The sequence below is a fragment of the Nicotiana sylvestris genome, chromosome 4, assembly GCF_000393655.2.
Source record: "Nicotiana sylvestris chromosome 4, ASM39365v2, whole genome shotgun sequence".
In the NCBI taxonomy this organism is placed as follows: Eukaryota; Viridiplantae; Streptophyta; class Magnoliopsida; order Solanales; family Solanaceae; genus Nicotiana; species Nicotiana sylvestris.
Genome location: NC_091060.1, coordinates 31,039,415 through 31,066,260, shown reverse-complemented (window position 1 = coordinate 31,066,260; position 26,846 = coordinate 31,039,415). Strand labels below are relative to the sequence as shown.

The following is a 26,846-nucleotide window of genomic DNA, read 5'->3' as shown; positions in this document are numbered from 1 at the left end:
CAAAACCCCCTAAAATGAAACTGCATTAAAAGCAACCTCTCCAAAATAATCATATACATCAAAGTCCTATTCCTCAAATCAACTTCATTTCTTTTATAGACTACAATCTCACCATTCATTCTAACCATTTGATATAATCATGATAGGAAGAATAATTTTTTGCACTGCAGTTCTTCTAGCTACACTTTCAGTCATTCTCATTGCAATATTCTCACCAGTACCCCACGAAAATAAATCAAAAAATTCTCCTTGGGTTGATTTATCTCTTTATATTCAACAACCTCAAGTCTTGACTTCCAATTTCTCCCCTAAAAAAGCCCCAACAGACGTTGGCGCTTTGATTTTCCATCGCCTTCTCACTGAGGGGCCGGAAAACACCTCTCGAGTAGTTGGAAAAGCGCAAGGTTTTATCATCCCAATTCAAGATTTCGCGAATTCAGCGTTTAATATTATTTATCTTACGTTTAATAACAATGAATTCAGTGGAAGTCTAAGTGTTGAAGCTAAGAGTTTGACAAATGATAATAAGGAAGAGTTGACTGTTGTTGGTGGTACTGGCTATTTTGCCTTTGCTCGTGGCCTAGCTGTTTTTGCACAAACAGAAAGGGAACATTCTGATAATTTGGAAGCTACTTATCATATAAAGCTACAATTGAAATTCCCAAATAAATCCAAAACAATTCCTAGATGAATTGCAACTTTGTTGAAGCATCTTTTCTTGGGGTTCTTTTTATTTATTTATTTATTTGTTTTACTTTTTTCCTCTGACTTTTGTTTAATATGGACATAATTTTTTGAAGAAATCTTTTCTTCATAAGAGAAAGTCGTATAAGATGGCAGTGTATGGAAAAGAAGATAGCAATAATACATGAATTGAGGCAGCTGCTTTTGCTCTGAAGTGAAGGTTATGGTTCGATTCTACTCTTTTATTCAGGTTTTTTTTTTTTGAATGTCACCATAGAGGGGTTGAGGCATGACCCTTTACCTGTGTATTACCAAAAGTCAAAAAGTGAATACATGGAGGAGAGTGACATAGTGCCTTATCTCCTTTGGATCATAGTCCGAATTAGGCCTATTTAGAGATCTACTAATTACACAAAAGCTCCTATGAGGAGGGGTACATGAGTGGTGATTACCGAGAATTTGTGAGGGGTTATTTCCCGTTCCACAATGATAGAAAATATATAAAAATACGGGGCTAATTGCATAGTACATAATCACCATGAGAGTTTGTACCGTACCTCCTAAGTCTAATTCTAAAACATGGGAATTGTGCTCTATCCATACAGTAAGCTCCCCTTGCTTCAGCTACTAATTCACACACCTGAGAGAAAATTCTTGCCTCTATAGACATTTGCGAGTTGGCTCCAAATTTGGCTAAAGCATCAGCGGTTTCATTTCCCTCTCTATAGCAATGCTGGACTTTTATGTTCAAATCGTGTGCTATTTGAGTCATGTATCCAGAAAGGTTTATAAACTCCCTTCATCATATTGATAGTCATAAGGGAATCCATCTCTAAAATGCAATTGGTCATATTATTTTGCCTGCACCAATTAAGAGCATACAATGCTGCCTGAACTTCAGTTTGGTTGTTAGTGCAGAAATGAAAAGCTTTGGCAAATGCCATGATCAAATCTCCATTTCTGTTCCTAACCACCCCTCCAATTCCTGCAGTTCTCTTTGTAATATTACTGCTTCCATCAGTGTTTATTTTTACCAAACCTTCTGGAGGTTTATTCTATATAACTGGAGTGCTCGTGATTCTTGGTCTATAGTCTTCCATGTAAGTGCAAATTTGATGCCATTGCCATTTCATGTCCACAATAGCTCCTCTCTTCTTCATGTATACCTTCACACGAAACAAAATAGACTGTCTTAGCTTTGCAATCGTAGGATTTATGTTTCCATACCTGATAGAGCATCTATGTTTCCATAGATCCCAACAGATAAAGATAGGAACTACTCGACATAGGTCTCTTTGGACATCATTCTTATTCTGAGGTTCCTCCATTCTTTTAAAGTAATATGCAATTGATTGGCATCCTACTTTAATTCCAAGAGGATCTGCAAAGAAATTCCAAGTTAGAAAAGCACTATCACTATTAAAGAGAATATGAGATATAGTTTCTTTCTTGGGATGTAGGCAACAAGAACATCTGGAAATTATATTATGACCAAATCTCTTTAAGGTTTCATCCACAGGTAGTTTACCCTTAATAGCTCTCCAAAGAAAGAAAGACATTTTAAATTGGACATTCTTCTTCCACACATCTTTCCAAATATTATCCATATCCCTTCTTTTCCTAATGCAGTTAAAAGCAGAGGAACAAGTAAAGGACCTATTAGAAGTCTCAGTCCAAACAGGGGTGTCATTAATCTGTCTATTGCCAATAGGGATATGAATAATATGATTCAACATATTATTAGGAACCAGCCTAGATATAGTATTTACATCCCATGTCTCATCCTTGATACAATCCCTGATCCTCACATTTCCAGGTTTTCTGTTACCATTGACATAAGCACCAAGTGGTCCTGTCCAATTATCCCACCAAAAGGAGCTATCACCATCATTGAAGGTTAAAATCTTTTCTGATTTGTATCATTTCCTTCCATGCAGCAGAATGTTTAGGTTCCAAGGCCTTTGCAACAGGGTGGCTTCTCGGGGAATTTTTAGCTCTCATGAATTTGGCCCTAAGGTTGTTTGCAACTCTGAACCTCCACCATCTTTTGGCAGAAAAAGTCTTACATAAGTTAGTTAGACTTTTAAAACCCACACCACCTTCATCAGTAGGATAACAAAGATTCTTCCAAGAGCTCCAGTAGTATTTGTTCTTGTTTTCAGATTTGCCCCAAAAGAAATTGGAGAAGTAACTCTCCAATTGTTTGAGAATTGTCTTGGGAGGGGTAACAACTGCAAGAATATGAAGAGTTTGAGATTGAAGCACATGTTTAATGAGAATAGCTCTTCCACCAGGGGATAGTACATGACCTTGCCAACCTCCTATCTTATTCATAACATTCCCGACAATATCTGTATAATAGCAAATTTTCTTTCTTCAAGAATAGATTGGACAACCCAAATACTTGAAAGGGAATGATTGATATCGATAACCAGTGAGCCTCTGAATCATATTATGTCTAATATCACGAATATACTTGGATGCCAAGTAAAATCTTTTATCCTTATTGATCTCCTATCCTGAAGATTCCTCATATCTTCTTAAAGTTTTCATTACCTGCTTTATGGAGTATTTATCTCCAGAAGTGAAGATAACTAAGACGTCTGCATAGGCCAGATGATTCATTCTTGGACCTCTGTTATTCATAGAATATCCAATATACTTACCCTTATTATGGAGTTGATTAAGGGCTTTGGACAGGGCCTCAGCTGCAATAACAAATAGGCTAGGGGAAAGGGGGTCTCCCTGTTTAAGACCTCTAGAAGAGGGGGGAAAAACCAAATCTAGTGCCATTAATAAGAACAGAGTACCAAACATTAGAGAGCAATCTATGAATCATTTCAATGAAAGGTTCAGCAAATCCCATACACCTCATAACAGAAGTAGGAAAAAACCAAGAAACTTTGTCATAAGCTATAGCCATATCTAGTTTCATGATCACATTTCCACCTCTATTTTTGCGTTTAATATCCTGGACAATTTCTTGAGTTAAGAGAACAATTTCAGTGATTAGTCTTACTTTGATAAAACCAGTTTGATTTTCAGAAATAATACTAGGAAGCAAATCTGTTAATCTATGGCAGATAATTTTTGAAATAATTTTATTGGAAAAATTACTTAGACTAATAGGTCTAAGTTGAGAAAATGTAGAAGGAGATTCAACTTTTGGAATAAGAACTAGACAAGTATGAGTAAAATATTTAGTTAAGAGTGTTACCACCAAAGAAGTCTTTAACCATAGCACACACACATCCTCAGCAATAATATACCAGCAAACTTGGAAAAATTTGCCATTGAATCCATCCGGACCAGCTACACTATCAGGATGTAGCTCAAAGACTGCAGTTTTCACATCCTCATCGGAAGGAAGCTGGATAAGAGCTTGATTGTCTTCCCAAGTGATAACATTGTCAATCCTTTTGAGGAAGTCCATGTCATTGTTCTGGTCAGGTTGTGAAAACAGCTTGCTAAAGTGAGAGATAGCAACTTCTGCAATTTTCTCGTTCCCTTGAATCCATTGACCATGATCATCTTTAATTCTATGGAGATAAGATCTTTTCCTCTTCTGTCTAATGATGCTATGAAAGTATTTGGAGTTGCTATCCCCTTATTCCTCCCATTTGATGTTGGCTTTCTGTTTCAGAAAAGAGTCTTGAATATTCATCCACTTAATTTGTTGAGCATATGCTAAATTAAGATTGATCCTATTATTGTCGCAGTCACCTTGTTCATATTTAATCTCTAGATCCTCAACCTTCTTCTCAAGTTCTTCTGCCTTGTCGAAAATATTGTCAATACTTTCTTTAGACCATTTACTAAGACAATGCGTGAGATTCTTGAGTTTCTGATGTAGAATATACATAGCATTACCTTGTATTTGAGTTTCCCAGCATTCGTTAACAACTTGTTCAAAATCAGGTTGATCCACCTAGAAATTTAAAAATCTAAAGTATTTGATAGGAGAAGAAACAGACTTGGAGCACTTATAGAGCAGCACATTATGATCAGATCCTGTTCTGGGCAAGTGTCTGACCGTAGCCACTGGAAAGAGAGCTGACCATTGATCGTTATAGAAGACGCTATCTAGTCTCTAAAGAATCCTATTATCTCTCCTCCTTCCATTAGACCAAGTGTAATTGATACCTGTATATCCAGCATCTGCCATACCACAATCTTCCATACATCTGATAAAGTCCATGCTTTTACTAAGTCTGTGAATTCTGCCACCTTTCTTCTCATTAGGGTCCATAATTACATTGAAGTCACCTCCAATAGACCATGGTCCATTGATATGATTACTCATATCGTTGACAGATTTCCAAAGGCTCTTTCCTCTTCTTGTACTGGTTTTTGCATAAACAACAGTAATCCAGAAAGGAGTCTGCATTATACTATGATTGACTTCCATAGTAATCTGTTGTTTTTTGTTGCTAATGACTTTGCAGGTATAATCATTATTCCAGAAAATCCAGATCTTCCCATTACTATTTGCAATCGCATTTGGAAAGCTAAATTTTCTTCTGTAGTGGTTCAACTTTGTTTTGTCTACAAAAGGTTCCTGAAGAGCAATAAAGGTAACCTTGTGCCTTTTGATAATCTTTTTAAATCTTTGGCAAGATCCCTTAGAATTAACACCCTTGATATTCCAAATGATTGTATTAATCATGCAAAACTGGATTAGAGATTATTTTTGGTTCCTCTACCTCTGCCTCTAGTATTAGGTGCAGTAGTAGATTTCTTGGTGCTTTTGTTTGAAATTTTAGCTCCTCTTGGAGGCAAATCTTCCTTTTCTATCACTTCCTGAACCTGTTGGATGACAACATCATGTAAATTCAGATCTAGAGGTGAAGAGAAAGCATTGAATGATTGCTCATTTGTAGCATCATCTTCTTTTAAGCTGTTAGATTGTTGTGTTTCTTGATCTCCTCCTTTGTTGATTTGATGTACATGAGTATTAGTGATGATGTCTTTCTTGATCCCTTCAGAGTTAATCTCTAGAACTTGAGACTGTTTCTGATTAGTGTCACTCTTAGAGCCTTGGTTCTGTTCTTCTTGTTCTTCCTCCAAAATCTGAAAGGAATTATGGATATTGATTGACGATCCTTTAGGATCACAAACAACTTGTTGATCATTTGATTCCTGGCATGTAATCATCAACCTCTTGGATTGAGGTCCCTGGACATTGGTGCCAAGGTTGATGGTTCCCTTAAAGAGGTTGTCTTTCTCAATATTGATCCCATTTCAGGATTAAACTTAACAGTTGATGCCTTTGTAGCATCAATTCCTGAAGCTTGCCCAATCCCTTCATCCGATTGTTACTGGACCTCATTCCTTATTGGCTTGTCAAAGTTGTCATTTGATTTTCTATCTTCAGTTGTGGAGAATAGAGCCATGTCCTCAACTTGATGTTGTAGATGCTCATTTACCTGTTTTTTCCTCTTCTTGATTTTTTTTGAAATGGCAGTTCTTTGCCTTCTCTGTTTCCTTTTCACTCTTTCTTTCGATTTTTTCTTGTTTAGCTCATCTTGTGTATTGTTGTCAGGCTGGTTAACCTTCCTTTTGGAAATCATATTGCTAGTTTGCTCCATTTCCTCCTCAGATTGTTTGCTCGCCTGAGTCTGCTCAACTTCAATCTTATCTTCTATTTCTTCTACTGATTTCTTCTTAATTGCAGCTCTACATTGGACTAGAGAATGTCCAATGAGTTTACAATGCTTGCAATATTTTGGAACGTGTTCATATTCAATCTTCTCAGTAAACCCTTTCAAAGGATTGGTTTCCTCTTCTTGGCCTACATAAACACTAGTCTCCTGAGGTTTTGTGAGATCAATGTCGACTCTGACCTTAGCTGTACTTGGTCTAGTTCTGCCAAAAGTTGCCACATCCATAGATAAAGGTTTTCCCACCGGTTTCAAAACCTGCTTAGCATAATGCCATGAATGGCAGTGAAAGAGAAGTTCAGGTAGCAGAAACCATACTGGGACAATAGGAGAATCATGGTCTGGCCTAAAATCAGGAGTCCACATTTCAAGCCACATCTGGAATCCATTAATTTTCAATGCCCTTCTAAAGTAGAAATTTTTGCAATCTTGCTCATCAGAGAAGTCTATGAAAACACTACGCCTATCATAGGCACCAAATTTAACAGTGCCTTTAAGAGAAAAATTTTCCATAAACACAGCTCGGATTACCTCAATTTTTGGTCGGGTTCGCAGGAATTTGCCCACAACGGTAAGCTTGCATTCTTCAGCCATAACTCCATAATAGTCCTTAGCTTTGAAAATTACTGCCGGCATTCCATTGTGAATAGTGATTCTAGCTTTTACATCTTGGCATCCATAACTGATAGAGGTTTTGTTTTGGGGTTTCGGAGAAGATAATTTCGTGGCATAGCTTGATTCTGCGACATTCAGTTGTTGGAGATTCAAAATCCCAGCTTGAGGTTCCTTTTGATGATCTAGACGCGCCGGTGGAAGCTCCTCTGGCTTGCCCATGGAGGAGGCGCGTGTGCGCCAAGCGCAGAATTTGAGAAAAAGACTTTATAAATTAGGTCGTTGTGTGAGAGAAGAGAGAGAAGAAAGAAAGATTCATTGAGATGTCTTCCTTGATTTGTTTTATGCTTAATTTTATTCAGGTAAAAGGCAAAGATATATGGAATATAAATTTATCAATCTAAGTTATATGCATCAATAATGTAGCGCACTATTCGTATAATTTAACTATAATAGCAGGTTAATTATCATTTTATTAGATTATCGATTAATAATTTATCAATTGAAATTTAAGTGATCTAATATGTAAATATTTTTTACAATGCCGATACATGAAATTAAGGTAAGCTATAACTACAATTCGGAATTGTTTGAACGTTGAATTAGTAAATATATGTGACGAATTCCCAACTCTTGTCGTTTAGGACGTAAAAATTGCACGGCGCCCTATTTGGTCGCCCTCATTTAACATATACTCATTTTTTTTAAAAAAGTTTTAATTTATACCCATTTTTTAAACAACTTCAGCCTCATTTCTTCTCCTCCTCAAAATTATATCTGCCTTCAATTTGAATTCAAAGTTGAGAGATTTTTCATTGACTCAGGAATCACCCCTCCAAAGTTATTATCATCTAAACCTAATTCTTCAAGATTAGTGGCATTTGTTAAGGACGAGATGAAGCTTAGGTCATCATATCCTCCGCTTCCCAGGAGGTTGTTGGATATGCTTAAATGACTAAGCTTATACAATTTCTCCAACTTAGGAACTTGACATGTAAGGCTGTTGCTATCAACCAAAAGATACTCAAGATTTGACAAATTTGATAATGAAATAGGAAGTAGTCCTGAAAAAGAATTTTCAGATATGGCTATGTAGTACAAATTAGGAAGAGTGGTTCCCAAATATGGTGGAAGAGTCCCTTTTAATTTGTTCAGTTACAAACAAAAAGAGCTGAAGTTCGCCGGTTACAAACAAAAACTTCAGCTGTAGAGCTGAAGTTCGACAGTTACAAAACAAATACAGCTGAAGTTCGCCAGTTACAAAACAAAAACTTCAGCTCTAGAGATGAAGTTCGCCAGTTACAAAAACAAAAACTTCAGCTGTAGAGCTGAAGTTCGCCAGTTACAAAACAAAAACTTCAGCTCTAAAGCTGAAGTTCGCCAGTTACAAAAACAAAAACATCAGCAATTACAAACAAAAACTTCAGCAAATAGAGAACAAAACTTCAGCTACTATACTTAAGTTCAGCAATTACAAACAAAAACTTCAGCACACTTGGTTCAATACACTTGCTACTTCAGTCTCGTCTACTAGAATGCTGAAGTTTTGCGTGATTGCCTTTGCTACTTCAGCCCCGTATGCTGAAGTTACGCGAAAAAGTGGGTATGCTTGCAATTATTTTTATAAAGCAGACACAAGTTAAAACGTGACCAAAAAAGCGGGTATAGATGCAAATCCCCTGATTGGATGGAGAGCAAACAAGCTTTTACTATATAGTTTATATTCTAGCAATTTATGTTAAGCTTTTTTCGGATAATTTTCAGTGATTTTTTGCAATCGGAGTTAGGCTGATATTCTGGTTGTAAATTCCAATCAAGTTAATGCGTTACTTTGGCCGGATCATACTCAATCCTACTTAAATTGAAACTAAGATTTGATTATTCAAATGTCACTCAATTAATGAAAATTATGTAAAAAAGACATTTTTTTCTTTAATTTGTAAACCAACCAAAGACCTTCTCAAGTTGAAGTTAGTGCACTTTGAACTAAAAGAACCCCATCTAAGGTAAACAAATTTGCCAATTTGAGCCACTTTGCCATTATAATGCACTTTATTAGTCTTTTATTAGATCGATTCGTAAAAATTCAAACTTATCATACCAATAAGCTACAAATATCAAATAGTTAAAATACAAAAACTACTATGATAGACAATAAACTAATGGTTGGACACAGGGTTGTTCACGATTTGACGGAAAACCGATCCAAACCGAAAACCAAACTAAACTAATTAAGTAAATCGATAATTTTTTTGATTTGGATTGATTTTGGTTTTAAATTTTAAAAACCGATAATATTTGGTTTGGTTTTGGTTCTATTATAAAAAATCGAAAATTAAATCGAACCAAACCGATTAATTATATACAATATAATATCTTTTTTAAAATAATTTTAAATATTTTATACAATTTAATTGTTATTTTGAATTTTGGTTTATCAAGCTTATATCTTAAAAGATTGTCTAAGCCCAAAATAATAGGAATCAGCCAATTTTCTTTTCCTTAAAAGACTTTAATTCTCTAACCCTCCGCACATACTTTTTCCTAACATAAGAGTTAAAAAAATCATACCATTAGAGTAAAGAAAGCAAACTCAAATTGCAGGACTACAGTGGCTAAAGCTTGAGAAAACAAACTTTTAGTTGTTTTTTTGTTCATTCTTTTCATATAAAGAGGTAAATAAACTTTCAGTTCCGAAAGAAATATATAAAAGTATAAATTTAGCAAATTATTTTCAGATTATTGTCTAGTGTTGTTTCACTATTATCGACTTATTATTAGCTTACTACGAACCGAAAAACCAAACCAATGACAACCAAACCGATGGTTTGTATTTAATTTGGTTTGGTTTTGATTTTAAACTTTTAAAAATCGATTAAATTGGTTTGGTTTTGGTTTTAATTAAAAACCGATCAAACCGAACCGTGAACACCCCTAGTTGGACAATAGACTACTAAACTATTCTCCACGTGGATACGAGCTTACCTTCATCTTCATCATCTATTGAATCAGTCCTATTAATTGATTCCACGTTCTTTCTAATCTTCATCTGAGTTTTAGAATTTTTAATTTTTTTGTGCCAAAAATATTAATTAGATAAAGTTGGTTATGTGAACTTTCACTTAGTTGGTGGAAATTCGATTTACCACCTTATAATTTTCTTACCCAATTTTCCCTTCCCCTTCCCCTTCCCCTTGCATATATAATTAAAAAAAATCAAAGAATAAAAATTAGATAGGGTTGAACTGTTATCTCCGTTAAAGATTGTCCAGGATGTAGGGGTGTGCATTCGAATCGGTTTATCGATAAATCGAATCGATTATTTGTTATCGGTTTATCGATATCGGTTTATAGGTTTATCGATTTCGATTTCGATTTCGAAAATTTTGTTATCGAGTTATCGATTTCGATTTCGATTTTGTCCACTTCGGTTATCGGTTTATCGATAAACCGATAAGATAAACTAAAAAGACAACTATACCCTTATTCTATATAAATAAGTAATAACCCTTCCTTTACCCTAACTTATTATTTCCATTTTCATGCGCCGCTTCTGCCTTCCTAATCTGAAGTTCCTCAAGATTTTCCCCTACCCTATTATTTCCTCTTCACGAGTCACGACTTCATCGGTTCATCCGTTCAGTTCAGGCGCCGGCGAGCCGCTTCTGCTTCAGTTCAGAATCTGAAGTTCCTCAAGAGTCAAGCTCTGCTCAAGAACTGTTCTGCTTCTGCCCCTTTATAGCCGAAGCCTCAAATTTTCTTCAATCAAAATTCCTCCTTTCTCGGTTTCTCCCACAGATCTGGTAATTCTCTATCTCCAAATGGGTTCTCTTAGTAATTTTTTTTCCTGTAATTGGAAAAGGATTTCCGAAAAGGATGTTCATTTTTAAACAACAGGTAATTGGAAAAGAAAAAAAACATTTTACTTTTTTGAAATCAAGATGAAGTCACGAGAAGTTGAAATCTTGAGGTTGCTTTGATATAAAACAGGTTGATGATGGAAAATGGGAAAACATTTTCCAATGCTTTAAAATGGAAAAGTTCTGTGATCCAATTAACACATAAAGCAGTAAAGCACTACATGAATCAAACTAAATAATTAACAAAGTGACAAAATAAATGGACATGAGTTTTAACACTTTGTGGACCTCACACTTCACGCCATATTTCTCTTTTGAGCAACTCTTTTTTATTGGTATCATTTTCCACCTTATTAGTGTGATGATGTACAGCTAAGTTTCAATTGCTTCTTGTATGCAAATGGTGAAAAGTTACTTGTGGCAACCATGTAAAACAAGGTTTGTATTTTATTTTGATATGTAGATTCAAGAGCGAGGAGTGCTGACTTCGTCTTGCTTTGGTTCATTCAACTCGTTTAAGACTGTAAGTTACATTCTTTATTCACTTCACATGGCTGAAAATGGTAATACTGATAAAGTGGCTGATGAAAGTAGAGGTTCCGAGTCTACGGCTACAACTACTCACTCGACAGTTACAAAACAAAGGAAAAACGATCTCGGACATGGGATTTTTTTGAAGAAAAGGTTGATGCTACAGGAAATAATAAATATGCATGTAGATTTTGTGGACAAGAATATTTTGAGACAAAAGGTAAAAGTACGACACAAATGAATAATCATATCAATAAATGTCCAAATAATCCTTATAAAGTTGAAAAAGGTCAAAAACTATTACAATTTCAAACATTACCGGGGGGTAATAAAGGTGGTCTTATTCCATGAAAATTTGATCAAGAAGAGTGTAGGATGACTTTGTGTCGTATGGTGATTGTTGATGAACTTCCATTTAGTTTTGTTGAGAAGGAAGGCTTTAGAAACTTTATGAAAATGGCACAACCTTGTTTTCATATTCCTTCCCGTACTACTGTTACACAAGATTGTTTTGCTCTTTTTAATGTGGAAAAAAATAAATTACTGAAGTTTCTTAAAGGAACAAGTCAACGAGTAAGTCTTACCACTGATACATGGACTTCTATTCAAAAAGTTAACTATATGTGCATCACAACCCATTGGATTGATAGTGAATGGATTATGCATAAAAGAATTATTAACTTTTCTCCAATTAGTAGTCATAAAGGTGAAGATATGACAAGGTGTATTATTGATTATTTGCGTGAGTGGAGTTTGCAAAAGATTTTCACTGTCACAGTTGACAATGCTAGTTCAAATGATGTGACCGTGGAGAAATTGTCTGACAAATTAGATAATTGGGGAACCAATTCCATGAATGGTCATCACCTTCACATGCGATGCATGGCACATATTGTAAATCTTATTGTGAAAGATGGTTTAAAAGAGTCAAGTATTTCTATTGCTCGTGTTAGATGTGTAGTCAGATACATTAGACAGTCTCCTGCTAGGTTGAGGAAGTTTCAGGAATGTTGTGAAAGTGAAAATATTGTCAAGAAGTCTTTATGCATAGATGTTCCTACAAGGTGGAATTCCACCTACTTGATGTTGAGCAGGGCTATTGAATATGAGCGTGCAATTAAAGAATATTCTGATCGTGATACCAACTTGTCACGTTATCTTATGTTTGATGCCATTTCAGATGGAAAGCCTGTAGGTATTCTTACAAGAACTGATTGGGATGAGGTAAAGAGAATTGCACAATTTCTTGAAATATTTTATAATCTCACTTTGAAGGTGTTTGGGTCACTTTATGTAACATCGAATGCCCATTTTATTGAAATTGGTCAAGTTGCTGTTTACTTAAATCGATTAATAACAACTGAAGATAAATTGTTGAGTGAGATGACATTAAGTATGTGGAAAAAATTTGAGAAGTATTGGGGTGAACCAAAAAAAATGAACAAAATGATTTTCATTGCTTGTGTTTTGGATCCTCGCTACAAGTTTACTACTGTTAGTTTTGTACTTAAGAAGATGTTTGGAGATGATGAAGGAACAATTATTGAAAAAGAGGTTCATACTTATATGAGTTCATTGTTTAATGAGTATGTCTCTAATTCGGTTTCAAAAGATACTGGTGGTAAAGTTTCTACCTCTTTGCCAAGCTCTTCATTCAGCACAATGGAAACTTCAACTGGTTTAGGTGCACTCTTAGATGAAATAAGGAAACATAAAGCTGCAAGTGGAGGTGTAGATTCTAAAACAGAATTGGAAAAGTATCTTGGAGAAGATCCTGAAAATGAAAGACCGGAGTTTGATATCTTGGTTTGGTGGAAGGTGAACTCACCTAGATTTCCTATTCTTGGTATGATGGCTCGAGATGTGCTTGCTATTCCAATTTCAAGTGTGGCATCTGAAAGTGCATTTAGTACCGGAGGGCGTATTCTTGACCAATTTAGGAGTTCATTAACTCCTAAATTGGTTGAAACTCTAGTGTGCCTTCAAGATTGGCTTCGAAGTGAATCGCTTCCTGTAAATGTTGAGGAAGATTTAGATTTTCTCGAGACACTCGAGGAAGGCATATATATTTTAATTAATTTTATTGTATTGCCTAAGATAGTTAAATAATATATTAATTGCTTGACTTGTTAATGTATATTCTTATCAAATTTTACTAATCTTGACAAAGAAGCTTCCACCGACGATGTTTGCTAAAGTTTGTTAGCTTCTATGTAAGTTCTCCATTTTAAATAATATACTTGTAAAAAAATGTGATGTATTACAAAGTTACTAATATTTTTTTAATTTCTTTCAGGTTTAAAGATTGGTGTCTTAAAATTGCTCTGTGCAAGAAGAAGATCTGAGGTCCAATTGCACACTCTAATCTCTATTCTGTTCAATGTTCATCCAACATAATTTCATAAGAACAATTCTGCGCTTAACATTCTGATTTCAAGTGTATTAAATTATTTGAGATTGTTTGATTCTGTGGCTTTAGCCTGTCACTAAAGGGTTTGACAGCATGCCCATTTTATTTGAGATTGTTCGTTATCAGTTGGTAGCATGTTGGTGACTTCTGATTGTTGTAAAAGCATTTGCAACTTGTTCAGTTTGTTTTTAGTGTGCTGACACTTTTCTGGTCAAATGAACAGTCAAGCAAAGGAAAAAAACATAAAAAAGAAAGCAAAAAAGTATCTGTTACTGTATGTAGAACAGTAGAAGGAACAATTGTTACTATTTACTATGATTATCTTAAGTTATTCTATACTTAAAGAACATCAAATTTTCTTATTGGTGTAATCGATAACCGAATCGATAAGCCCCAAATATCGATAAATCGAAATCGAAAAAATCGAAACCTTATTGAAATGATAACGATAAGCATATGTATAAATCGATAATCGATAAGTAATTATCGATAAGGGTCAAAATCGAATCGATAAATCGAATGCACACTCCTACCAGGATGTACCCAAAAAAAAAAAATTATCCAAGAAAATGACACTCTCCGCTAGTGGTGGCAAAAGGAATAAAAAATAGTTATCCATCCATATTATCCACTAAAAATGAGTTGGATAATGAATTTTTTAAAAACGGGTCAAATATGGATAAGAACCATATTATCCACACTTAGAAAATGGATAACTAATGAGTTTAACTTTTACATTTGTAAAGACGCAAATGGGAGGTTCCCCAAGTTTGGGAGACTAGGAATTCTCTCAAAAATGATCATATTAAAAAAGTCATGAATAATATGATTTTTCATAATATCTGTCAATTAACCTATTCTCTATCTGTATTAAATATAAGTCGGACCGGATAATTTATACGTTTCACATTATCCATTTTAACCTGCCCATATTTGAACCGACCTGTATGTTTGCCACCCCTACTCTCCGCTATCCTTTCTTCTATAGCTAATCTATTAGGGCTACATCTCCCTATCGAGAATTTCGAATAAATCTCAACTAAAGCACTTCAGTAAATCAAAAAAAAAAATGCTGAATAATTTTCAAAATATGTTCCACTAACGATCAAAGGCCATCCAATATATAATTTAAGTAATAGCATATTCAATTTGGGGGACGGTTGAAACTTATGTCACAACAATACATTTGGCTTTTAATTATATCTGAATCGTGTGATTCAAACTAACTATCAGAGTGTAGCAAACGTGAATGAATACCACATAGAAAACTTCAAAATTTCTCTACTACAATGTTTTTTAATCGATCCATTCTGGATCATCTCACTGAAATGTCCCTAATAAGTTCTAACTTACCAACCTTTAATCATTAATCATAAACCTACCAAAACTAGTTAAACACATACAAAAATTGAAAACAAAAATAAATAAGGATTCTTTCTCTCCAAGAATCACACGGAAAGATTTTCTTCCATATTTTAAAGCGTGATTAGCAACATTAAATACAAGACGGAAATGAAATTCATGGATGTGGTAGCAAACAAGGTGATGAAATACAATATATATATATATATATATATATATATATGATGAAATACAATATATATATATATATAGTTGATTCCAAAAAAGAACCTTTTTAATGGGTATAGTTGAAATTCATTGAAAACATACAAATGAGTCAATATATAAAATTTGAGGAAGATTGGAGGTGATTTGGGAAAAATTTGGTATCAAAATTTGTAGTTAAAATAATCGAGTTCATAAAAATTTTCTGCGGCACATGTATCACACATGTATCTCATACAGAGGTATACATTAATATACATGTGATATACATTTGATACAAATATGATACATATGTGATACACAGTGTGATACATATATCTATCTTTTTTATGTTCATCTTCTTCTTCGAATTTTCAATTCAAACCATCCCAAAAATGAGATTTAAACTCCTTAAGATGTATCCATTCTATTCCAACAACACTCGCTTAAAAGAAAACAAAAATTTAACCTTTTTTTAGTTATAAATAGCTAATTGGATAATATTAGTAATATTAAGTGAACTGACTAATATTTGTACTAATTTACTTATGGACCGGCATAACTGATAATTTACATAAGTTGTAACATGAAAAGGATCATATTAAACATGATTTTTTATTTATTTATTAAAGGTCATACTTTTGACATAAGACGATGCCTTTTATGAGGCAAAGGCCACGGTTTACAAAAAAGTGTCATGACTTTTAAGTAACCAAACCCTTCTAAGAAAATGCGTTCCATGTACATATTGTACTTTACCGTGTATAGGTCGGACATAGGGACTCGAATTTATATGCATCGAGCCACATAATTAACTTAATTAAATTAAGTAATAAAACGAAGCAGAATATGTTTTAATTAATCATAATTAAATAATTAATCTATCTATCTATTCTATATATATATATATATATATATCTATTCTATATATATATATATATATATATATTGTATTAAAAGTACGAAGGTCCTTAGCGAAATATCGTTCGCTTTTTTTACCCTTTAAAAATAAACTTTACATTAGACAAAATTATAATTTGGTTATTATCCTAATATATAGGACTTTAAAATTAATTTATTTTTTATTATTAAATATTTCCTTATTTGAATTATGTAAGAAGTTCTAATATTATGGACTCTAAGGTAGGTATTATTTGGGGAAGCACAAGTAATATTATGTTTCTTTTCCAGTTTTCCTTGTGTATCCGACGACAAATTTCAACAAAAATACGTTTCACATTCATTCTTCTTATATTGGGGAACTTATAATTCTAATAAGATATACTACTAAAAGTAAGAGATTTGGTACCTAATTAATTATATATTTTAATTATTAATATAGTTTTTAATTATAACACAAATTTGATAAAGAAAATAATATATTATTTGAATAGGAAAAAAAATTCAAAAATAATTTATATCTTCTATTAGTTGCACGTGTACCTATATCAATAAATATATAATTTATAATAAATATGTAAATATTATAAAATAATATAGTTGAGTTATTGAAAAAATATTAAAAAAAATATAAATTCCTAAAAATAATGAATATTAATCTCACTTAGCTAACTCAATAAAATTATTGATAGAGCTAGCTTAGTGAGATTAACATTCGCTATTTTCAAAAACTTATAATTTTTAATATTTATTCAATAAGTCAAACACAATATTTAAGTATGTAATTTTTAAAAATTAAATATTTACTGATATAGGTACAAACACAACAACTAGTCTTATATAAAAATGCATTGACAGTTCTATTATCAAAAGGCAAAGTGGACTTTAATGTCACTCTATAGTCTATATCAAGGATATTAGTAGGTTAATAAGACCATATAAGTCCATTCTGTAGTTTTACTGTTTTACCATTAAAATAAAGGTCACATGCTGCTTTGGACTTTTAAGAAATAACTCTGCTAAAGCAGAAAACAAAACAAGACAAACCCAGAAATTCAGAATTTCTATTCCCACTGAACCCTTTTTGTCTGCCATATTCACATGAGAAGATTAAATATGAACTTGACATTTTTGCATAGCACATGGGTAGTATGGAGGCTTAATTAATTTACACTAGCGCACAGAAAATTAAAAAAGGAAATTATATTCTTTGTAAGAGTTATACCAAACATTTTGATTTTCAAAGTGTTGAACAAGATGCGTAAGCAAAAGACATAATAAAATAAAGCATTGATAGAGGAAAATATGGCAAGAATGATTATTTAACCATGAAAGTAGAAAATTTCTAGGAAAAAGATCACTTTCATCTTGCGGCCCAATCTATTTATATTCCGTAGTTGGTAAAGTGTATAAAATTTGTATATTTTTTTGCATATCACATACAAAAATGTGTGTGTATATACAAATATATATAATATTTTTTTTAGCTATTATTTTAAGAACAACTATAAAATGTTATTTTACCAAATTTCTAACTAAAATATTGATTATATAAAAATTTTAACATATACAAAGAATATTATCAATATATCTGTCAACACCGACCATCTTTAAGCTGTACAACCACTAGAATTTGCTACTCCATTAGTCAGACAAGGTGGGGATCACACCATCAACAAATCCAACTAAAGCCCAAAATTGTGGCCTATTTCAGTATGAACATATAATGTTTTCCCATAATTTAACATTTTTTGTATAAAAGATTGACATTATTCTTATTATATGTTCATGTACATCCCTTCTTGAATAGCAAAACCAGTACTAAAAAATGTAAAAGAAAATTTGAAAGATCTTCAAAATCAACAGCAATTATATTTATGGTGCATATTTTGTTCTCTCGCCTTAGAAGGGTAATCAAAGAAAGGTAGCTTACTTGTCTTGTGCATCGATGATCACTTATATAGTGGTCGGCCTTTTTATCAGAATATTTCTTGGTCGAAGAGCCTTTTTTACCAGCAATTTTGACTTTTGTTTTGATAATTAACATAAAGGAGCTCTCCAAGGAATGCCTTTCCTTTTGTGCAAATTCTTCTTTGGCTTCAAAGCTGAACTGCACCATGTTTGAATTACCTCTGAGGATTCAGTCAAAGAGATGCAAGATTCATTCTCATTTGTGTAACAACTTTCCTTGGTTGACAAATGATCAAATTTCGTAATTTGAGTGGAGATGACATTCTTCCGTTGTTTGTATATATCGGCATCTATTGATACCTAAAATAGATTTTCACAAAATTCTATCATTCACAAGCAAATAAAGTTGACGATTAGGCAAATCTTGGAGGTGCCGGAGCCTTGGAGCAACAGTTAATGTAGTGAATTAGTAAAGTTTTCGTTATACAAAATTTAGTGAACATATATAGTGCAATAATGTAGAAGGGAGCCTTGGAGCAACGGTTAAATTGTCTTCATGTGGACACGGGTTCGAGCCATGTTATCGGACACTGATGATTGTCAGGACATCACAACTTTGTTTTAGTGCAATAGCGTAAAAGGTGTGTGATCATCCATAATAAATTAAACATTAAAATATGGTAAGTTAAAGAAAATTACTTTGCAAGCAATGGAGCAAAATCGATTAGGCAAATCTTGGAGGTGCCTCCCACAAGCTTCACAGGCTACGACACTGCCTCTTAGCTTTGAAGTTTTGCTATCCTTAGATTGAGGCCGTGGATTTAGATGTATAGCTTTTTCACCATTAATTTTGTAAGTCTGCAAATCAATAATTTTAACATATAAGTTAGGTAATAATATACACCACTGTAGTTATTGGAGTTCCACCAAACAATAATGTATTTGAGTATCATGTTTCATTAGGACTATATAACCGTTTGGTAGGTTAATGGGCGTATATGATCACCGTATAAATATTCCGTACTAGTTAATACTACATTACATTGTTTGGTTTTTATTTATTTATCAGTAATATCTACCTAACTTATGAGAAAATATATACAGTGTTTATGCGGAAATAAGAATACAAATATTATTTTTATCAAGTTACCAATTTATGTTATATTTGTTTTATGCACCTACAATGTAAAAGATATTTAAACATCAAATTTATAAGGTAATTAACAAGTTAAAATTTACTGATATGGTCTTTACTATATATAAATTAGATCCATTACCTTATAAGACATTATTCAATTAGAGATGAGTTACGTTGTTCATGAGTATCACATTGGTAAAAGAAACGATATATATACATCAACTGACTAATTGATTCAACAAAATTACAAATAAATTTAACAACCATATAAATAAGATGAAGCAAATAAAAATTAACTGACCTGAATTGCAGAACAATTAAGATGTTTCTGAATTTCTTGTAGTCTGATAACATCATGATATACATATTTGCAGATTTGAAGCCATTCATGAAAGCAATGAACTGAAGAATTCACGCAGTGTTTGCAAAAGCATAGATTACAATCAATACAAAACATGTTCTTCTCATTTCTTCTAACTTCTCTGTGATTATCACAAGACTCAAAGAATTTGCTATTAAGTAAATTCTTGATCCACTCTGGTGTCCTCTCCTTCACTTGAATTTTACACCCCACCTTCACCAAAATTTAAACAAATTCAACTGAATCCATCATTTTTTATGCGGAATATAAGTATATATTAAAAATATCACCAAAATTTCAAATATATTAAACTTTGAACCCATATGTACTAAGATGAATGATAAGACATTAAATATTGAACACGTTAAATTTAACTCGTGAACATGAAAGAATGGTTTAGAATCTAAAATTATCAATAATAATATCAAATTCAAGCACATAAGAATATGAAATTAATTTGATATACTAACCATTGTTGTGATGTAAAAATGGATGAGCAATTGAATCAAACAAGAGAAGAAGGAGATTAGAGTAGTGAGAAAGAGATAATAAAAGAGAAATGGAAAAATAGAGGTTTCTTTATGCTATAAAAAGCTATATTACTTATTGATAATTATGGGAAGGTGACCTAAGACGAGCGGGAAGGTGAAGCATTATGGGCCGTCAGATCTTTTAAGTGGGGCCCATGTGAGTCGAGGCCTTCACTGTTGGATTTTCCCGCCAATTTCGGCCGCTTTGCTTTCGGTTGATATGGATGCGGCGGCGTTGTCTTTTTTTTTTTTTTTTTACCTTTTTTGGTTTGGTAATTATATGGAACTTTTATATTCAACACAGTTCAAAGAAAATTAAATTTTAGGGATACAAATATTTAGTAGATTTTAATAAATGTATAAGTTGGTCAAACTAATTTATTATTTCTTCTGATTGATGAAATATTTTTTCTTTTTTAGTCTATCACAATAGAATGAAATATTTATATATTTAAAAATAATTTAAGTTTCAACAACAATTATTCTCGCAAGTGTGGTTTGGTGATGGTAAGATGTAAGCAGCCTTACTCCTACTCTGGGAGGGAAGAAAATTATTTTCGATAGACCCTCGGCTAAAGAAAAAATGAAAAGAATTAAAACTAATTTAACTTTAAATTTCACATTTTAGCCTCGGCAAAGGGAGTAATATTTTATCCTTACACGTTTCAGTTTTTTTTTTTTTTTTTTCAAATACCATCACATTGAAATGAAGAGAGTAATATTTTATCAAGAGGTTCGGTTCGTACAAAACACATTTATAAATCAAAATCAATCAAAAGTAATAAAGACATGGCCTCTAGTTTTGTAAACAACTTTTAGGCATAAAAGCCATTTAAGCCAAAAAATGTTTATCACTATTTTTTGTCAAACATATTCACTGTTTATTATCAGCTTAATTGCTTTCATTCAAATACATTATGTATTTGTAAAATTAATTTTATGCTTTCAATATTCAAAAGCATTTTCAACATTTAATACTTATCAGTTTAATCTATTAAACCAAACAATTTTGTTGTTTAAGAAGCTAAAGCATAAGAAACTTTATGACAAAGGACAAGTTTTGATTAAAAAAAACAACTTTTTTAAGATTTTAATATCGATCTTTTCATTATTTGACTTTAATTTGTATGCAGTTAACAACTTGTGTTATACGACTTTACTGCTTTTTGTTGATAAACAGAAAAGAAAATTGCACTTGTAAACTTAATTGTAGTTATCTTAGTAATTAGCTGGTGAGTTTTAGATTCTCCTATTGCCCATGAGATGAAGTGACACTTAACTATTAACCAGATTTAATAATAATTATTAGTCAAACTGATTAGCATTTCAATTCAACTAATTACTGTTACGTTTGAATAGAAATTACATGCGTCAAATGGAGAGGGGACCCAAGGTTTGAAAGCGGTAAGCGCACAATTATCCAATAAAAATTTGAGCAAATGCTAGAATCAAAATCAAATTAGACAGTGCACTATAACTGTCTAAAATTTGAATCTTAGGATATCAATCAATATATGTATGTTATTTAGAATATATACACATATTACACATATTTTTGTCCCCCTACCGAAAGGATTGGTCCCCCTCCGTTCAAATGTATTGATCGTCTTTTACTCAACTTACATTAATAGATTTGGAAAAGAAAATATTTAAAAAATAATGGCGGATATTAGGGTAATAATATGATCAGAATAAATTTATGATTTTTTTTTTCTTTGCCAAATCCAAATGAGAATGTTTGTAGCATGCTCAATTCTCGCCGTGCAAATAGCAAAATTCATTTTGGTAGTGAATTTGAAAAAGAAATTAGAAATCCAGCGAAGCAAATCTTGGTAAGTGGTGATTTTTACCCAAGTAAAAGGAAAATGATCCTTGGCAATTTCCATGATTAGCATTTGGCATGATTTTCTTGATTGATTTTGATGGGAAGTTGGCCCATTTATCTTTCTATATATGTTTCTTTTTTCTTTTTGCTTTTTCTTGTTAATTAATTTAAGGACTAAGGTGGGGAATCTTGGTTACAGAAAGGGCCAAAATTTTCATCAATTGTTTTTTCGAGTAATTATCGTTTTATGCCTTTAATGATTTCAAAAAAATCGTTCATATGACACAAACTTATCTACTATGCTAAATTAAAACATACTATTGTTTTTGTCTATAATTTTACTCTGATTTTTATTAAAATTAAAGAGGTTTGAATGAGCGGTTGGATATCGATTCATGACTTCTATAGATATATTTTCGGTCATAGTAGGGCGAGGTTTAATCAAGAAAATACATGTGACAGATACTTACGTACTTAAGGAGGAAGAATGGTATAGTGATCAATGAAAATGCTTTGGCGAATTGAAAATAAGCTTAGATTCATAGATTTCCGATTAGGACACAATTTCAAATTGTTGTTGTATCCATGAATAGCAATATAAGCAAGTACTTTAGTGGAGCAGGCAATTATTAGCAGATATATAATTATATTATTGAAGAATTCTAAATAGACGTTAAATCGGTTAAACTAAAAATAACAGGTATATTAATAATATATGTATAATATGTTTATAGTTGATAAATAGTCAAAATTGCAAGATTTTGAGTATACTTTCATCTCATTTGTCGTGTGAGTTGCGGAAAATTACATGATTTTTGAAGTAAATTATACTTATTACGTATTTCTTATGTGTAGGAGTGAGCTTGGATGATAATGGATCAAAAGATATCAAATTATTGCAAAAAGGAGAAAAATGAAAGGAATGAGAGCTCGTCTATTCTCGTACATGGAATAAAAACGGATGCACAAAAGGAGAAAAGTGAAGGCACAAAGCAACTAAGTAAAGCAAAGGCACATATTGCTTTGCAAAATGGAAGAATTTCAAAAACTGAATCTGCGTCCATGGGCGCGCGACGCGCGGAGGCAGACACGGATTCCAGCTTCTCCCATCTGAAGTTGGATTGAAAAGTTCCGCCCCTCATCAACCCTAAGTGATATAAATACATCAAAGAACGACTTTTTAAGGGTTAGACAACATCTTCGAAGACAAGAACAAGCAAGGAGCAAGGCGGAAGATTCGAAAATAAGTTTTTATCTTTCTTCTTCCTTTTTCTATTACTAGTGATGAATTCTTATATTGTAGTTGTGCAAACAATTATGAGTAGCTAAACTCTTTATTTTAGGGTTTGATGGAACCTCTTGGAGAATGAATTTTTGTTGCGTTTAATATAAGTTTACCGTTGAATTTTCTCTATTTGTTCAACTACGTGATTATTGTGGTTGATTGAAGGGCCTTCAATTGACAATGCATATTTAGTGTACTTGGAAAAGGGTACATATTTAGGTTATTGTTGAACAACTTCACTCCTAAGATATATGAGGGATCAATACGGAGGGTTTAAAAGTAGGATTACGACTAACGAAACATTGGTGTGAACTTAGTGAGCAGTGAACTAATGCCAGATAGCGTAGTTCGAAAGAATACGTCTAGTAAATTATTGTAGTTGCTCGGAAGAGAATTATGACACTTAAAGTGCTCACGATCGGTACAGAATTTCTAGGCGAATTTATAGGAGACGTCGCGAAGAGGATTCCGATAAGAGGGGAAATCATAGCCCTATACCTTTCCAATCTTGTATACAACATTTGCTTTGTTAGTAATAAAATTACAACTTTTTAATTACCTTGCTTTTAGTTAGTAAACACTCAACTCATTATTCAATATTTCTGGAAGTTGATTACTTAAATTCTTACGGAACTAGCAGTTGTGATTAGTAGGTTAATTCCTGGTGGGATTCGACTTCGGACTTGTAAATCGGATTATATTTGCAGCGATCGCTTGACCTTTTTTATAAGGAATAGTTGGGCGTGATCAAATTTTGGCGCCGCTACGGTATTATTAATTACATCTAGAAGAATTTTTAGGATTCTAAATTTAGTCAAATTTCTTCATTTTAAGTTCATTATATTGAAAGTCTAACGTTTGTAGTCATGCGTGTTATGGGTGCATGCCTAGGAACTCTTCAAGAACTGGTAAATTGTTTGAAGCATTACCGGATTCTAAAAAATATTTGAAGGAATTAAATCATGCAAACAAGAAGGACAAACGACAACAAAACCTAACAGAACAGATCGAGCTAGACATGAGGGACATCATAGACGACCAAAACAACCGAAACAGTGTGAATGACCCGAACAATCAGGGTGTGGCACCTCTTGTGCCAGAAACGGCCTTGTATGAGTGGACACAACCCACCGCTAAAAATCTGGCAACCACAATTGCAATCCCTCAAATAAAAGCAGAGTCATTTCAAATCACAAACAATATGTTGCATTTGCTGCAGAATAAGGGACTGTTTTTCGGATCTTACATTGAAGATCCGCAGCAGCATCTGATAAACTTTTTGCCAATTTGTGTCACTCAAAGGCAACCAAATGTGACACTGGAAGCAATCAAATTGTTATTGTTTCCATTCTTAATGATTGGAGAAGCTCAAACTTGGCTTAATTCGCTCTCCATAAGCTCCATCACCACTTGGGAGGAATTAGTCAAGCAATTTTTGAATAAGTTCTACCCATCCAATAACATTTCCAAGCAAGTTGATGAGATATTGAGCTTCAGGCAGAAACCAACTGAAACACTACAAGAAACATGGGAGAGGTTCAAAGGAATGCTAGTTAAGTTTCCACATTATGGCATTCCAGATCAAATGTTAGGATTTTTTTATATGGGATTGGCAGATAGCTTGAAGGCCAACGTTGATGTTTCAGCAGGTGGAGCATTTTTGAGCAAATCATTTAGAGAGTATGAGGTCCTGCTAGATAAAATGGCTTAAACTTAGGATGAATGACAAGAGGCACTATAGTCACCCCTATAGTTCACTGAGTAGCTTTAGACCCAACTAACTCCATAGCCGAGAATATGGCCACTCTAATGACACAAATGAGTATCCTCACTGTGAGCACGTGAGTTTTGCTTCACGAAAAAAAACTACTCCAAAAGAAATCAAAAATTAAAACAAATTTTCTTGGTGTACAATTTTTAGAATTTGCGTGGCATTTTTGGATAATTATTTATGTCTTTATCTGTGAATGTTTATCATGTTTTAATTAATTAAAATACAAAAAAAAAAATATGTTGCATGCATATTTAGGATTTTGATTGTGCATTTAGGAACTAATCGAACTATGATTTGGTTTTAAAAGAAGAAAATCACAAAAATATGCATTTAAAGTGTGCCATCGTGTGATTTTATTTTAATTAAATATTTTAACTTGTGTGCTAATTGTTGATAAGAGTTAAGTTAATATTTTGTAGTTTAATTTTGGTTTTACATTTTATTTTTAGAATTTGTTAATTGTTAATTAAAAGAAGAAAATGAAAAGAGTTGAAAATATAAGGCAAATCGGATTTGGGCCAAAATTTTAGACCAAAATCAGGCCCAAACATTCAAAAGACCCGGTCCATTTCAGCCAGCCCCTCAGAAGACTCGAACGACGTTGTTTCTGAGTCTCAAATCTGGGCCGTTGATTTGTTTCAATCAAACGGTCCAGTTCATCCTCTGCATAATTGAAACGACGCCGTTTTAGGTGATCAGATCTGAGTCGTTCATCTATCTTGATCCAATGGCCTCAAGGCCTCCTCTATACCCGACCCATTTTCACCCAAGGTCGGCCCAATTTCGTATAGAGACCAAACAGCGTTGTGCCATTAAATGAAACAATCCAGGCCGTCGATCGTGCTTGATCGAACGGCCAGAATCAAACAACCCTCGCCCCTATATAAACTCAACCTCCTACCCCAGCCCCCCTAGCCAAACACCCCCCCTCGTCTTCCTGTTCATCGTCTCAACTCAGAGACTGAACCAAACACCCCTCACCAAAACCCTAGACGCCATGACACCCCACCGCCTAAAACCCGGCGGCAACAATGCCACCGGCCACCACCTTAACACCATAAGACTATCTGACCACCCTCGTTCCAAATATGTTACTTGTTTGGTTCGAATCTTCCCCCATCTTCTCGAATCTTCATTTGAAGATTCGAGCTAAATGGAAACCTACCCCAACCAACCCCAAATTCATACCAGGCAACCCCCAGACCTCCCTCATGCCATAAATGATTTTGGTTCCATTCAAATCTGCCTAGAAACGTTCGAACCTTAAATCGAAAACCAGGAACCCTAGAAATTCCAAATCATGGAATCCATCCAAATTAAGTGAGGATTTGGGGTCTAATCGACCTTAATCGAAGTGTTCTCAGTTGAGAACACTTCGACTAAGGTCTGTTCGACCTCAAAGTGTCCAAGTCCGAGTTCGAGCTTGGGTCCATATAGTTCTGATGTTCTGAGGTATTTTTCTTTTTCCCTTGTTCTGTGTTTATTTTTTTATCTGTATATCTGTTTAGTTTAGTTTTGTTAATTTTTCCATTCTTTATCAATTCATCTTCTCATTCCCAGTGACCTTTTTTTTATTTGGTCGATGTTTTTGTTTGTTGATTAATTGTACCTGTTATAAGCTACACATTCGATTTGATTAATATCGTCGAATAATTAGTTTCATAAGTCCCCTATTTTGTCCAAAGTCACGAATCACCCTGTTTGTATGTTGATTCTGTTTGTTGTTACCAATTGTGTATGTATAATCGATTAATAAGTTGCGTCGATTAATTAGTTTCCTGTTAGTCCCTGTTTCTGTCAATACCACTGAAATTACCCGA

General features: G+C 33.4%; 4 protein-coding genes and 1 non-coding gene across 6 annotated transcripts; 1 reads left to right on the top strand and 4 right to left on the bottom strand.

Annotated features, from left to right (window-relative positions):
• Window positions 1-26: 26 nt before the first annotated feature.
• On the top strand, window positions 27-737 carry LOC104211554 (dirigent protein 11). The gene has a single exon (XM_009760632.2). It carries the CDS (start codon window positions 140-142, stop codon window positions 689-691), a length of 552 nt encoding a protein of 183 aa, XP_009758934.1. The 5' UTR covers window positions 27-139; the 3' UTR covers window positions 692-737.
• Window positions 738-966: 229 nt separating this feature from the next.
• Window positions 967-7,311, bottom strand: LOC104211540 (uncharacterized). 2 transcript variants are annotated; one of them, XR_011406730.1, is made up of 2 exons: window positions 3,902-7,311; window positions 967-1,850 (listed from the first exon to the last, which is right to left on the bottom strand). XR_011406730.1 is itself a non-coding variant. In XM_009760620.2 (2 exons), the coding sequence occupies exons 1-2, from the start codon at window positions 7,176-7,178 to the stop codon at window positions 6,000-6,002; spliced, it is 906 nt and encodes a 301-aa protein (XP_009758922.1). In that variant the 5' UTR covers window positions 7,179-7,311; the 3' UTR covers window positions 967-5,999. The 2 variants fall into 2 exon arrangements, 1 of the variants encoding a protein (XP_009758922.1); XM_009760620.2 differs by having other exon boundaries at window positions 967-6,602; window positions 6,876-7,311.
• LOC138889390 (uncharacterized) lies at window positions 1,740-5,838 on the bottom strand. Its single transcript, XM_070172693.1, has 7 exons — window positions 5,388-5,838; window positions 4,828-5,229; window positions 4,718-4,725; window positions 4,408-4,612; window positions 3,463-4,191; window positions 2,775-3,035; window positions 1,740-2,536 (listed from the first exon to the last, which is right to left on the bottom strand). The coding sequence occupies exons 1-7, from the start codon at window positions 5,836-5,838 to the stop codon at window positions 1,740-1,742; spliced, it is 2,853 nt and encodes a 950-aa protein (XP_070028794.1).
• A 10,820-nt stretch (window positions 7,312-18,131) lies between the features above and the next one.
• LOC104211532 (protein RGF1 INDUCIBLE TRANSCRIPTION FACTOR 1) lies at window positions 18,132-20,170 on the bottom strand. The gene is made up of 4 exons (XM_009760604.2): window positions 20,083-20,170; window positions 19,553-19,825; window positions 18,813-18,971; window positions 18,132-18,473 (listed from the first exon to the last, which is right to left on the bottom strand). Exons 1-4 carry the CDS (start codon window positions 20,083-20,085, stop codon window positions 18,243-18,245), a joined length of 666 nt encoding a protein of 221 aa, XP_009758906.1. The 5' UTR covers window positions 20,086-20,170; the 3' UTR covers window positions 18,132-18,242.
• Window positions 20,171-24,720: 4,550 nt separating this feature from the next.
• Window positions 24,721-24,827, bottom strand: LOC138890968 (small nucleolar RNA R71). Its single transcript, XR_011407330.1, has one exon. It is a non-coding gene; the product is annotated as a small nucleolar RNA R71 (small nucleolar RNA).
• Window positions 24,828-26,846: the final 2,019 nt, after the last annotated feature.